The sequence below is a fragment of the Camelina sativa genome, chromosome 11, assembly GCF_000633955.1.
Source record: "Camelina sativa cultivar DH55 chromosome 11, Cs, whole genome shotgun sequence".
NCBI lineage: Eukaryota > Viridiplantae > Streptophyta > Magnoliopsida > Brassicales > Brassicaceae > Camelina > Camelina sativa.
In genome coordinates, this window is record NC_025695.1 from 47,126,304 (window position 1) to 47,139,841 (window position 13,538).

The window sequence follows — 13,538 nt, forward strand, 5'->3', positions numbered from 1 at the left end:
GGGGGGGGGGGGGGGGGGGGGGGGGCTATGTACGGACGGTCCAAAACATAATAATCAATTGAGCAGTAGTTACGTTCATTATTCTATACCTCTCTATTTAGAGACTCTTTCTATTAATAATACTCTCCCATCTAAGTGTTGATCGAATATTAGAGATACATAGCTACATAATTATTACCACCTCATTCGTATTACTTTTTTTTATATCATTAAAATTGAAAATAATAAATAATTGATGACAAAATGAATGAATAATACAGTATGAAATAAAAGGATGAGTATTATTATATAAAGGGAATACGTAAGAAGAAGCTATTCTCAATCAGTATAGACGACCCCTCCCTCTACCTAGCTACGCTTACTCCCTCACTCTTCTCTCTCCTACTTTTCTCCGCCGTGAGAGAGAGAGAGAAATGGGGAACTGTCAAGCGGCGGAGGCGGCAACGACGGTGATACAACGACCAGACGGTAAATCGGTGAGATTTTACTGTACAGTAAACGCTAGCGAAGTGATCAAGTCTTATCCCGGTCACCACGTAGCTCTCCTCCTTTCTTCGGCCGTACCTCACGGCGGTTCCCTCCGCATCACTCGTATCAAACTTCTACGTCCTTCCGATAATCTCTTACTCGGCCATGTCTATAGGCTCATCTCTTCCGAAGGTATTAAATATCACTCAGTCTCTTGCATAAATCACACCTAACATGTTTTAGTTTTGAAGTCAGGGACAAGAAACAAGAAAAAACCTAATTCTTTAGGGCTTTATTCAGTTTGTTTCTTCTGTTCCACGTTCAATTACAATCATCACTGATGAAGTGTATAAAGATTTACAAATTGTTAGGGTTACTTTATTTGATTATAAAGTAAGACTTTTCTTGATTAATAGAGGTGATGAAAGGATTAAGAGCCAAGAAATCTGAAAAGATGAAGAAGATCCATGGAGAGTTTTCTGTAGCAGAAGAGGAGATTAACCCACTAACCCTAAGATCTGAATCTGCTTCTGACAAAGACACTCAGGTATTATTTATTACAACCACAATTGCTCTATATTAGATTTGAGTTTTAATTCTCTGATTGAAACAATTGAGTGTTAACAAATAGTAACAGAGTTAGAGGTTTTGATTAAACAGAGAAGGATACATGAAAAGCAGAGAGGGGTGAACACAGGAGGAGCTACCAATAAAGTTAGAGCTTGGCAGCCTTCTCTTCAAAGCATATCAGAATCTACAAGCTAAAACACTTCAATTTTTCATTTTTCTATCTTTTACTTTTCCTTTTGACTTTTTGATCATTTGATTTCTCTTTGTATTAATGTTTTTTTCCCAATCAAATTGTAAAGGAAAAAAAAAACCATTTGATTGTGGTAGAATTAGCTCTTTGCCTTTTTTTTTTTAACTTAATAAAATCTGAAGAAAAGATCCAAAGGATTTATTATTTTTTTTTCATTTTCTAGATTATCTTTCACTTTTTTTACTAAATTATTATGTCATCTATCGAGTTTCCAATTTTTCGTATTAAAATATGTGACTAATGTCAAATTTGTTGACCAAAAAAAACGTTTATTTCATTTACTAAAACTAAATATTCAACATCTATTGCATCAATCATCACTAATATACCAAAATCTCCAAAAAAAAAAATTATTATAAAAAGATCGATACACCCTTTCGTTTGCTTGACGCAGAAAATTGTTTATTGCACAAAAGAAAAATCTTTGTAATAAGAAAACAAAATCATTTACACAGCTTTTTTTAACTCACAAGATTGACAACAAGCTTGCAAAATTGCATATAATCATCTCAAAATAAAAGTCTTCATCAAAGATCTTTTGAGAATACCAAAATCTGTATATCTTATTTTCCATATTAACCTCTTTTATACGGCGTCGTTTACATCGCACGTGCGCACTCACCGACTTACAGAAGATTCCACACGAATAAGTAGGGGTATTAACGTCATTTCAGCATCGAGCGAAATTGTCTGAGCGGAGAAGAGGAGTTTCCGTTATCCCTTTATATCATCTCTTCTCTTTTGATTTTATTAAATTAAACATTAAAAGAGAAAATAAATAAAAATAATAAAAAAAATCTTCACGTTTCTTCTCTCTCTCTCTCTCTCTCTCTCTCTCTCTCTCTCTCTCGAGTCTCAAGCGACCAAATCTGAATTTAGGGTTTTTGAGAATCTTCATCTTCGATTTCGAATTCTTCCAATTCTTTTTAATAACCCTTTACCACTGTTGTAATCTTTACTCCGTCACAGGAATCAATCAACGAATCATGATTTCAGATTCGATCACCAACGCTTCTGCTACTGCGGCTCCTCCTAGCACCTCGAGAGATTGCGGAAAGAAGAAGAGGGTAACGTTATCTCTTCCACATCTCTTTCGTCGTTTCTCCTTAAATCTCATCCCTTTCTCTCCATATTTGATTCAAAGTTTTGGTTTTGTTTATTGCATTGTGTGTTTGCAGAACAATAAGTCTGCTAAGATAAAGCAGAACAAGCTTGGTCTCCGTCGTGAGCAATGGCTTTCTCAAGGTATGTTTTAATTGCGTATGTTTTGCTTTGGTTAGATTTGGTGTATGTATTGATTCTGTGTGTTTGATTTTACTATTGTTAGTTGCGGTGAGCAATAAGGGAGGTAAAGAGGAGAGTAGTGTTAATCGCAGTGGGAAGCCTGATCGGAGAAGTAACCAGCCACCAGTGGTGGAGAGTTTAGATGGGGTGCGTAGAGAAGAGGATAGTACTAACGGTGGGAATACTAATCTTCATCATGAGAGTTTTATGGAGTCACCTTCGAATAGCTCTATGGGAGGTACAGATATAAGTACTAACTACAGTGGGAGGAGTAGCAGGAGTAGTAGTAGCAGCAGTGGCTTTTGCTCAGGTAACATAACAGAAGAGGATAATGCAGAGGATGATGATGATGATGATGATGATGGGTGTGTGGATGATTGGGAAGCTGTTGCTGATGCATTAGCGGCTGAGGAAGAGAATGAGAAAGAGAATCATCTCCGTGAGTCTGCCAAAGTGGAAGAGAGTGTTGCACAATCATCTTCTAATGTGGGCGATTCGGTTAGTGGTGCATCAGGTGCTGTGTGTGTTGAAGATGCAAAGCAGGATTGCTTGAGAGTGCCATCAAGGAAGCAGAAGAGTAATAGAGCTTGGAGGCCGGATGATGACCTGCGCCCACAGGGGTTACCTAATTTGGCCAAGCAGCTTAGTTTTCCGGAGCTGGACAAGCGTTATAGCTCTGTGGCGATTCCATCTTCATGTCCCATCTGCTACGAAGACTTGGACTTAACGGATTCGAATTTCCTGCCTTGTCCTTGCGGATTCAGGCTCTGTCTGTTCTGCCACAAGACAATTTGCGATGGAGATGGACGTTGTCCAGGGTGCAGGAAACCCTATGAACGGATAGCAGTCAAGGCTGAGACTAGTATTCAGGGTGGTGGTGGCCTAACAATTCGTCTGGCTCGTTCGTCTAGCATGTTTTGCAAGTTTTAAAAGGGAGAGGTGCGGATTTCGCAAACCATGTCATCTGTTCGATTGCTCTGTTTTCTTGCTTCAGTCTTTTGACTCTTTGGTTCTTTCTAGCTTAGAAGATGATAATGTGGGTATAGTATTGTCTTTTGGCACTCGAGAACTTGAGCTTTGTTTTCTATGTCATCGATGGTTCTTAAGTCTGAAACACTGTGGTGATGATGTAGAGTGTGATGTGTGAATACATAAAAGGTGGTACAGAAAATTCAAATACATGTTAGATAGTTTCAATAATGATATGCTATGTTCTCTTTTTCAAATTCCAACTTTATAACAATATTAAGGTGTTTGGTATGCATTTATTCCTTCCTTGTCAAACATTATTGAAGGTTTAAGAGTTATTTTGTTGCCATGGTGAATCTTCTTTATAAGTTCCTCATCACCAAAGCTTCTCTTTTAGAATCACATGCAGAGAGAGATGTACTCTCATGATCTTTTGGACTTAATTCTTATAGAAAACTTGTGCTTAATTCTTAACAATTTTCAGTAAACCAGCTTACAAATCGCTTGTGTAAGGAAAAAAAAAACTAAGATTACTCTAATGAATATAATATACTTTTGCTCCTCTCTATACCATTTACATTACTACTATGTGAATAAACCCACTGAAGTTAATCAGCAAAAAAAAACCATAAGGGCTGGAAAATTGTATAGGTCATTGAGCTATCATCTCTGCAGTCATGGAATTTGCATCGGAAAGCTCAGATCTTTGTGCGTTTGAGCTGTGATTGAACAGGTGAATCGAAAGAGTAGACATTCTCGGTTTCTAGCTCTCTCTTCTGAGTACTCTTTGTGAAAGATAAATCTTCAACTTTCATTAGAGAATCTCTTAATCTTTTTACATCAGAGAGTTTTACAGGCTTCAGTAAGAAATCCTCAGCCCCTTCTTCAAGACATCTAAATGACAAAAACAAAAAAAAAATCACAAGAAAGATCAGTTTTGAGTAAACTCCAATCTCAATAAAGTTTGATAGCTTTGGATCAATAAGTTTTTTTGTTTTTGTAGTGTATGTAGCAAACAATCATAAGATGGCCAGGTCATAATTGAGTTGGCCATTGTGTGTACACAAAACATATTCCCTTTTTATTTTATTTTTAATTAAATCTGGCCTCTAGAGGTTTCCAAATATGCAAAGTGAATAAAAAAGCATGTGAGGTGGCTTTCACAATACCCTACCACAAGATTAGGCAAAGCAAAAGATCAGATAATTATTATTTATTGTATTATATCACTTCACCAAAAACAGAATCAAATCCCAAAGTAAAGATTTTGCTGGTTAGAAACATCTTTATACACAAAATCATCTTGGGACCCATAAAAGATCACCAAAATCTCAACTTTTGATTAACTATGCAATCACCACCAAGAATGGTTTATAGAAATCAACTTTTTTAAACCATATGAGCATGATCTTTTTTACTTCGGGACCTAATCCTTTTTTTTATATTTATTTTGTTTGTCAACCAAAAATTCCAAACAAAAGTATTCACCAAATTACTAAAGTTTGACTAATAGTAATACCATCAAGATCGATCATGATGAAAATATACCTATCAATACGAGGCAAAATGTTCTCGGAGGACATGATCACCACCGGTACTTCTCTAAAAGCTGAGGATTCCTGTTGAAAAAATTACCAAAAAAAGGATTAGATGAGCATAATATTATGAATTTAACTCAACTAATTGAATCAATGGAAATGATTTTGCTTACTTTGATCTTCTTCAAGAGTTCATATCCAGTCATACCGGGCATCGAGTAATCCGTCATTATTAAGTTAACCTTCAAATCCTGAAACCAAACAAAGCAAAATCACCATTAACAAAATTGCTTGTGAGCTACGGCAAAGTTTTATATTCTCTTGTAAACAATGATTTACCTCAAATCCCACGGATTTTTCCTCAACATCCAATCCAAGGTATTGGAGAGCTCTTGTCGCACTATCGACAACAGTTACTGAAGAACACAAGAAACACAAAACCAGAGGTTTTAGTCAGTTAACCTGTCTGAATTGAAATATATTATTTTCAAAAAGAGGAGTTCTTGAAAAACAAAGATGTGTGTTTTTTACCTTTGCAAGAGGAGACTCTAAGCAAACGCTCGATGAATTTCCGATCAACGTGACTATCGTCGACGGCAAGAACATGAAGAAGATCCGGTGATCCAAACTTTGAAGGATCTTTGGACATCTCCATCTTCCTTGGTAGCAAAACTTCAGCCATTTTTAATTTAATATATTGATCGAAGAATGAGACAAATCTTTTGTAATAAAATTGGAAGGAGTTGGAAGAATACAGAGGAAGAGAAATATTGTATGATGTTGTGAAACAATGGAGTTGGTTGGGTGATATATATACATATTAATAAGTTAGAAAGAAATAAAATAAATATAGAAAAAAAGAGGGAAAAAAATATGAATGAAATCGAGAGATTTTGCATATCTTCAAGATTTTGTTGTCAATTTGCTTTCAAAATCTTTATTTATTTATCTGTTTTTGTTTCTTTATTTCTTTTTCTTTAAATAATAGTTCGGTGGATTTATAAATAAGTCAAAAGTCAAAACCAATTATAAAGTCAAACCGGTTCAAGTTAAAACGGATAGCAAACCAGAGGAATTTAGTAGAATGGGGACGCGAGTTTTAACCAACCCAAACCGCTACGCTTTATCCGGTTCGATTTTATGTTTCTTTTTTAGCCGGATAAATTGGTTTACCAAAGAGAACCTATTGGTTGGTTTAGAAGTTAGAACAGAGAGATTGTAAATTATAATTTTGGTTGAGTAAACTAATTTTGGGGAACTTGAATTCATGTGCATACTCAAGAGATTGAGTCGTCCTGGTTACTTATAAAAGTCACAATATAAGGAACAAGTATTTGGCTGAGGGATCACAAATAATACATTGAGACAAGGAACTTTTGTTTCGTTCCTCCCTCCCAAGTCCCAACACCAATTATAACCATCTTACACGTTTGTAATTAAAGATTAACAATACCTGAACTCAGCTCATAAGACCTCGCTTTTGCGATTTTGAAAACCAGTTTATTCTTAAGCAAACAACTTGCAACCAACCAACTTTACACGTTCTCGTAGTTACTTTCTTGTACCAAATTTATATAAACTGATGATGGGTCTTAATGGCCTAGCTAGGTCTATCTTTATTTTGTGAACCAATCTAGGGAGTGATGGGGTTGATTGCCTGAAAATCGAATTTTTGCTTTTATGTTGGGAGTCAAATAAAGGTGGTGTTATATGTTGCATATCCCAATTTCAAACCATGACGATCATATTCCTCAGGGAATGGCTCTGACAGTGACAGCAAGAGTGTAGCAACGAGGAGCAAACTTCCCTGCTAAACATTAGCGAGAACATGTAATCAGCGAATTCTACGCATGCATACATAATTTACATACAAATACAAGGAGTCAAAATATCTATCAGAATATAATGATGGAACAAATTAGTGGAACGAAGAAGCTACGTACGCTATTAGCTGAGAATCCATGAGATTAGAAAGAAAAGTGGATCGTTTAAGATTTAGTAAAGAGAGCGATTAATATAACAATCGGTAAGACGGTAACCACCTCTGTCTAGCTTCTACTTTGGGTCCATCACAGAGATTATACTGCCAGTGCAATCTTAATATCAATAGCTAGAATTATGAACATATCAACTGACAAAAAGAGTCACACCCCACTAATTATCCCACTTTTTAATTTCTAAAAACAACTCTTCAAGCAGAGTAAGCTTTTGGGAAACTTGTCACTAAATTATGTTACAACTTTTTTTTTATAAAGAAAATATGTTACAACTAAAATCACTAATCCAACATGAATGAAGAATAATTAGTCTTGTTTAACCAAGTATTTTATTTTGAAATCAGCTGACGTGTCCGTCAAGAAAGTCTAAAGTTAGTTACAAACTCTCTTCTCCTCTTCTGCTTCCTCCTCCACGCTCTAATTTTTTTCTTCATGTCATCCTCTTCCACACTTCTCTATCTCTCATCTCGCTCCCTGAACATTTTGGTTTCCCTATTCTCTTTCTGAGTTTTGCGTTTCCGTTTCTCCTCCTAGTTCGCGATCGTCAATTCGATAAGTTCTCTGGTATAGATTGAGGTTCTCGTCCTCAACCCCTCTTTACGTTTCTTGCTTACTTTCATTACTTCTTTGGTTTCCATAGCCGATTCTTCCTCCACATTGGTCCCGTTTTGGTGTTTCTTTGGATGATTTTTTCGTTTCTTGAGAGTGCTGTTACTTCAGATTGTTCTGTTTTCTGATGGGGTTTTGCTGCGATTTTAGCCATTGAAGGTATCTTGATGTTGTGATTGCGTTAGAGAAGAGTTTGTTTTGGATCGGATTCGAACGTACCAACTGTTACAGGTTTGGGTTTGTTTGATCATTCTATTTCGTCTAGTAAGATTGTTGCATGCTTCTGATCTGTTCGGCTAAAAGAGTTGATCTGTATCATGGTGTTGTGATTGCGTTAGAGACTAATTTTGTTTTGGATCGAACGTACCAACTGTTACTGGTTTTGGGTTTGTTTGATCATTCTGTTTCGTCTATTAGATTGTTGCATTCTTCTGATCGGTTTCGGCTAAAAGAGTTGATCTGTATCATCAGTTTGGTGTTGTGATTGCGTTATAGACTAGTTTCTTTTGGATCGAATTAACGCTTATTCATTTGGGTTTGTTTGATTATACTCTGTTTCGTCTAGTAGATTGTTGCATGCTTGTTATCTGCTTCGGCTTAAAGAGTTGATCTGTATCAGTTTGGTCTCCATGATTTGCTTTCAAAACTTGTTTCCTCGTGCAGATATTAAAATCCCACTAGGAGCTTGGAGTACCTCGATCATCAGCGGGATTCCTTTAGAGACTGTACAGGTAATATCTCTTGATGATGATAGCTTAGTTGAAATAATTAAGAGAGTCAAATAAGTTTTGCTAAAAGATTCAATGACAGTGATTTTATGTAGTTTGTTTTGATGAGCGCGTCAAGTGTTATTTTTCCCGGTTTTGTTTAAGTGATCATTACTTTTGTAGGTTTGATTGTTTCGTCTCATCACTATCACCATTCTCATTTTCGTCTACAGTAGCTTTTCTAGGTGGTATCTGTGTCAGTGCTTTCAGAACTTGTTTTTTCCTGCATGTATAATCCGAGAAAGGAGAGGTGCGAGTCTCTTAGCTAGAGTAGAGAAACCCTTGATTATTTGAGATAGCGATTTGTGGGGATCATAAAAATTCTTCAGGTAATAGGACTATGAAGAATGAACCGATCCTCCAAGGTTACTTCTGAATGTTGAATGTGCACATAAGTTTTGTACGTTTGATGAAAGATTTTAATTCAGTATATAAGTTTTGTGCTTGTGGTTTAGTCAGCCTTTAACGAATTAACTTCTCTTTTCCAGAATGGCAGATAATCAAGTTAATCGAATCGATGGGAACGGCGGATCGAGAAAGAAATTTGATGTGGGGTACAAATTATTTAATAATTAATATATTAAATTTATATTATAAAATATTAAACAAATTTAATTTTCTATATTTTTGTATATTTAAAAACTATTTTAGTTGGTTTTATAATATATTCAATTGCACATTACATATATTTAAATGAAAATTATATCTAAACATTTATTATATAAGGATTTTGTGCAGTATATTAACCTTTTAAATAATCATTTCTTTGCAACTTTATTCTCTAACTCTAAAAAATGTACAAAAAAATTCGAAAAATCATAAATAATAATCAATATAACCTTTCGTAATCACGGTAAAATTTGTAAAATATTGATAAATAATATATCAAATCGAAGGTCCAACAATGAAGAGTCCAAATCTACATTTAAAATCTTAAAAACTAATATATAGAATTGTAGAAATGTTTAGAAGTTACATGCAAGAGTTATATTATGTATTATTTTTGAATTCATATGATTAATTTTAGTAAAAAATCCTTTATTTAGATAGATTTCAACAATATATATTATACTAATTAACTATTTAAATGTAAGTATAATTTAGAGTAGAAAAAAATATTAACATGTAAGTAAACATAACAAAAATAACATTGGTTGTAGGAAAAAAGGCAACAAAAAAAAGATGAAAGTCAGGATTGGAACTCCTCACCAAAAAAGATGCATGGGGCACCTAGGTAACAATTAAACTGTGTAACTAAACTAACCAAATGTATTAGATAATTTTTAACAAGTAGCATGGGGCACGTGCCCCACCCCATCACTACATAGATCCGCCCGTTCATGGGAACATTCTGATAAACTCCAGCATTTTCGGACTCGTTTCTGTTATCAGTCTTCTTGCCGTGATGGATGATATAACACCAACACAAAGAAAGATTGCCGCATACCTCTTGGCTTCGGCTGTCCTAACTTCCGTTGTCTCGACTTTCATTGGAAGTAACATCAGAAGGAGATCATTGATGCTATCTGCCAATGACGCTCTATTGGGCGGGGGCTGTTTTTTCATCGGTGGATTCTTTCCTTTTGTTATTGGGATCTCGATACGCAACAGGATTGAGCGAGACATTTGCCTTTTTGTTCTGACGACTGGTATGATTGCCTTGCTACTCGTGATCGTTTTCTCCAGGAAGAAAGATGACCAGCAGCAGCCACGGGCAAGAACTTACTGGATTCTGGGAGTCTGCATTGTCCTTGCCATATCAGTGATTGTGTTTTTGGCTGACCAGGCAAACCAATTGCGGTCTGCAAGTAATAAACAAAACAAGACTCAGAGTCCAGGTACATGCTCTTCAGATTTTCGCAAACTGATGATAGGGTTGTGTTGTTGTTTCATTTTGCATACTCTAGTCACATAAACTTTGCTCAAAGATTTAAAGTGAGTGCCTGTGTTACAGTAAATTTTCAACTAACTGATGTTGTTGATTCACAACTTGTCTGCAGGAGATTGGACTGCCTGAGCTTGTGGTTCACTGATTCACAAGGAGATCATTTACTGTCAGTGGCCCGTTTTGTGCTTGTGGTTCAACAACACTCTTGCTTCATCACTGTATCACTGTTAATACCAGCAGAAGGAGAAGAAAGCTTTTTGTCACTATGATTCAACAGCACTCTTTGCTTTCTACTCTTTTAACATGTGTCTGTTCGATTGCTCTGTTTTCTTCCGTGAATTAGGCATTACTCTTAGACCCTCTGGTTCGTTCTAGCTTAGAAGATAATGTGGATATAACAGTGTTGTCTTTCGGAACTCGAGAACTTGAGCTTTTTTTTTCTATGTCATTGTTTGGTCTGCATTTATTCCTTATGAAACGCTACTCAAGGTTTAACTTGTTGCTATATATGGTGAATGTATTAGCAAAGTTTGTTTCATAGAATCACCTGAGATAATTTCTCATTATGTTCCCTGCCATGCATCAGGATTATCTTATTTTAAAAAAAATTCATATTCTCTTGGAAATAATTATTTACAGAGCTCTTGTCGCACTATCAACAACAGTAACTGATGAGGAACAAAACAGAGTTTTACTAAGATAAACCGGCCGAATTCAAAGATTGATTTTTCAAAATATGAGTTCTTGAAAAAAGATTTAATATTTAATTACCTTTACAAGAAGAGACTCTGAGCAGAAGCTCGATGGCTTTCCGATCAACGTGACTGTCGTCGACGGCAAGAACATGAAGAAGATCCATCTTCCTCGGTAGCAAAACTTCAGCCATTTTATTCAATTAATATTAGGATCGAAGAATGAGACAATCGTTTGTAATAAAATTGGAGGATTTGGAAGAATAAAGGAAGAGAGAATTAATGATGATGTGAAACAATGGAGCTGGTTGGCTTGATATATATACATATTAATAAGTTTAGAAAGAAATTGTTGGATATGGGTTTTGCCCCATATGCCAACTCGGCCCAACAAAGACTCACCAGAGATAGAAGGAAATGGGCCAATCTCGGAGGACAATCTCGGGATTTCACACAGAAAATCCTAGAGTGCTCTAACTCTACATTCGCTTATAAATAGCTCGAGACATCTATTGGAGAAAGGATCCTGACCCGCAGACAATACCTACAGAGCAATACTTTGCATCGAAAACTGCTATTGTCTTTCGTATAATTCATTCTTGTTTTCAGTTCGTCACTTTAAGCTTGCTAGTTCGCTTGTGAACTAACAAGCTCTATCTCGACTCGTTTTAAGTGACGATCTCACGTTTTCCCCGATTAATAAAAGAACTTGCTTGCTCTTTCCCACAAAATCTTTATTTGTTTAAACTGTGTAATCCCCGGTACAAACAATTGGCGCCCACCGTGGGGCAAGAGTAAAGCGCTTCTTTTGACGAATCAAGACCGACGATCCTCACTTCCTCGAAGTTTCAAGACTCATGACGAACCCCAGCGAAAACCTCAACGAAGTAACGGAGCAGCCAACGGAACAGCGATGGGGGCGAACGAGAACACGAACAGTTCCCCCGCTGAGCTCCCTGCCGAACTCCTTGGAGAGCCCAACCGAAGGCTCCCTGCCGAGCCCAACCGAAGGCTCACTGCCGAGCACAATCTTTCCACCAGCGCCCGACGCGCCCTCTGAGCCTCTCGTAGCTGCACACGCTGAAGCCGGACCAGCTGCTGACCAGCTGGTCACCAACACTGCCACTCTCTCACCTCCACCTTCCGCGACGACAACAGTCGAGGGCGCTACTCCGAACAACACAACCTCTACACCAGCGCCCGATACGCCATCAGAACCTCTTGTTGCCACACATGCCCAACATCTCCAAACCATGGCTCTAGTTTTCACTGACGGTGCCGCCCTCTCAGCTCCCTTGCTTGCTGGACGCAGAAACAACTTCGAATATCTGATGTAGACTATCATCGACAGTCTCGTTAGCCAGGACATGCGAACAGCCGAGCGACTTGACACACTCGCTACAACATAAAAAAGCTTACCTTAATCAAATCAACTGACTCCAACAATAGAGGAACAAGCACCGAGACACCATCGACTTTGGGAGCGCTCAGAGTGCCCATTCTACCTCCAGTAACAGCCATGGGTGATGTAGTAGGCCTCTCGTTAGCCACAGAAAGATCCATGAAACCACCACTTTTCACCAAACTCAAGAATGTCGTCAAAATCACGATCGTCGGTCAAACCCTTGTTGCTGAAACCAAAACTCCACTCTTCCCTAATATCAATATCGATACCGTCGAAAGCATCACCATGAGAAGTGCCGACCTCATGAGAGGTGTCGCCAAGCTCGCGACAACCAAAGCCGACATCACCGCTCAGCTCCACATCCTCTCGATCGATCTCAAAGCTAGCCGGATCCAGATCGGCAGATTCTCGGTCGCTCCGCCCTCCGATTAACAAAGCATCACCACGGGCAGCCTCGCAAGAGATACCGATCTCACGAAATGTACCAATCTCACGAGAGGTGCCGATCTCACCAGCGTTCATGCCTTCACTCTCGAGCTCACCATCCCTTTGCCTATCTCACCTCCTGGTCGCAAAGCCGACCTTTACCTCGCTCCCAACCAAGCGAGAATCACACTCATTATACCGACCTCCCATCTTGCTCCTATGAGCCATCTCCACCCAACGAACATCGAGACCAACCTCGAGAGCGGTCGCCGCCCAAGTCGAGATTGGGGACGACCTCATGATGGCCATCCTCGCCAACCTCAACCGCTCGATCTTGTTCCAAGGAAGATCCGCATGCAGCCTGCGCCGACCCCCGTTGTAGAGTTCTCTCCCCCTCGTGGCCCTATGCCGACCTCAGATTTGTTTTTTATGATGCCGACCTCAAAGTCTGTGCACGCGGGCTGAACCAGGGCGACCGCCAACCACCATCAGGTCATCTCGATCGACGGTCAACGGAATATCCTGCCGACCTACTATCGGCAAAGAAGCGACGAGCGGCGGCTAGGTTTTGTTCTTTGGAGAATATCCTGCTGACCTCTCTCGCTCATATCTCCCAATACGCCTCCAATATACTTGTATAGTCAACCTTGCCACCTCCAATTATGAGCCGACCTC

General features: G+C 38.2%; 3 protein-coding genes across 3 annotated transcripts; 2 read left to right on the forward strand and 1 right to left on the reverse strand.

Moving 5' to 3' along the window:
* Positions 304 to 1,302, forward strand: LOC104726893. Its single transcript, XM_010445852.2, has 3 exons — positions 304 to 660; positions 885 to 1,015; positions 1,129 to 1,302. The coding sequence occupies exons 1-3, from the start codon at positions 414 to 416 to the stop codon at positions 1,231 to 1,233; spliced, it is 483 nt and encodes a 160-aa protein (XP_010444154.1). The 5' UTR covers positions 304 to 413; the 3' UTR covers positions 1,234 to 1,302.
* LOC104726894 (probable serine/threonine-protein kinase ifkB) lies at positions 2,099 to 3,843 on the forward strand. Its single transcript, XM_010445853.2, has 3 exons — positions 2,099 to 2,355; positions 2,467 to 2,533; positions 2,616 to 3,843. Exons 1-3 carry the CDS (start codon positions 2,275 to 2,277, stop codon positions 3,500 to 3,502), a joined length of 1,035 nt encoding a protein of 344 aa, XP_010444155.1. The 5' UTR covers positions 2,099 to 2,274; the 3' UTR covers positions 3,503 to 3,843.
* Positions 3,974 to 5,906, reverse strand: LOC104726895 (two-component response regulator ARR6-like). The gene is made up of 5 exons (XM_010445855.2): positions 5,611 to 5,906; positions 5,419 to 5,495; positions 5,253 to 5,330; positions 5,090 to 5,160; positions 3,974 to 4,435 (listed from the first exon to the last, which is right to left on the reverse strand). Exons 1-5 carry the CDS (start codon positions 5,759 to 5,761, stop codon positions 4,240 to 4,242), a joined length of 573 nt encoding a protein of 190 aa, XP_010444157.1. The 5' UTR covers positions 5,762 to 5,906; the 3' UTR covers positions 3,974 to 4,239.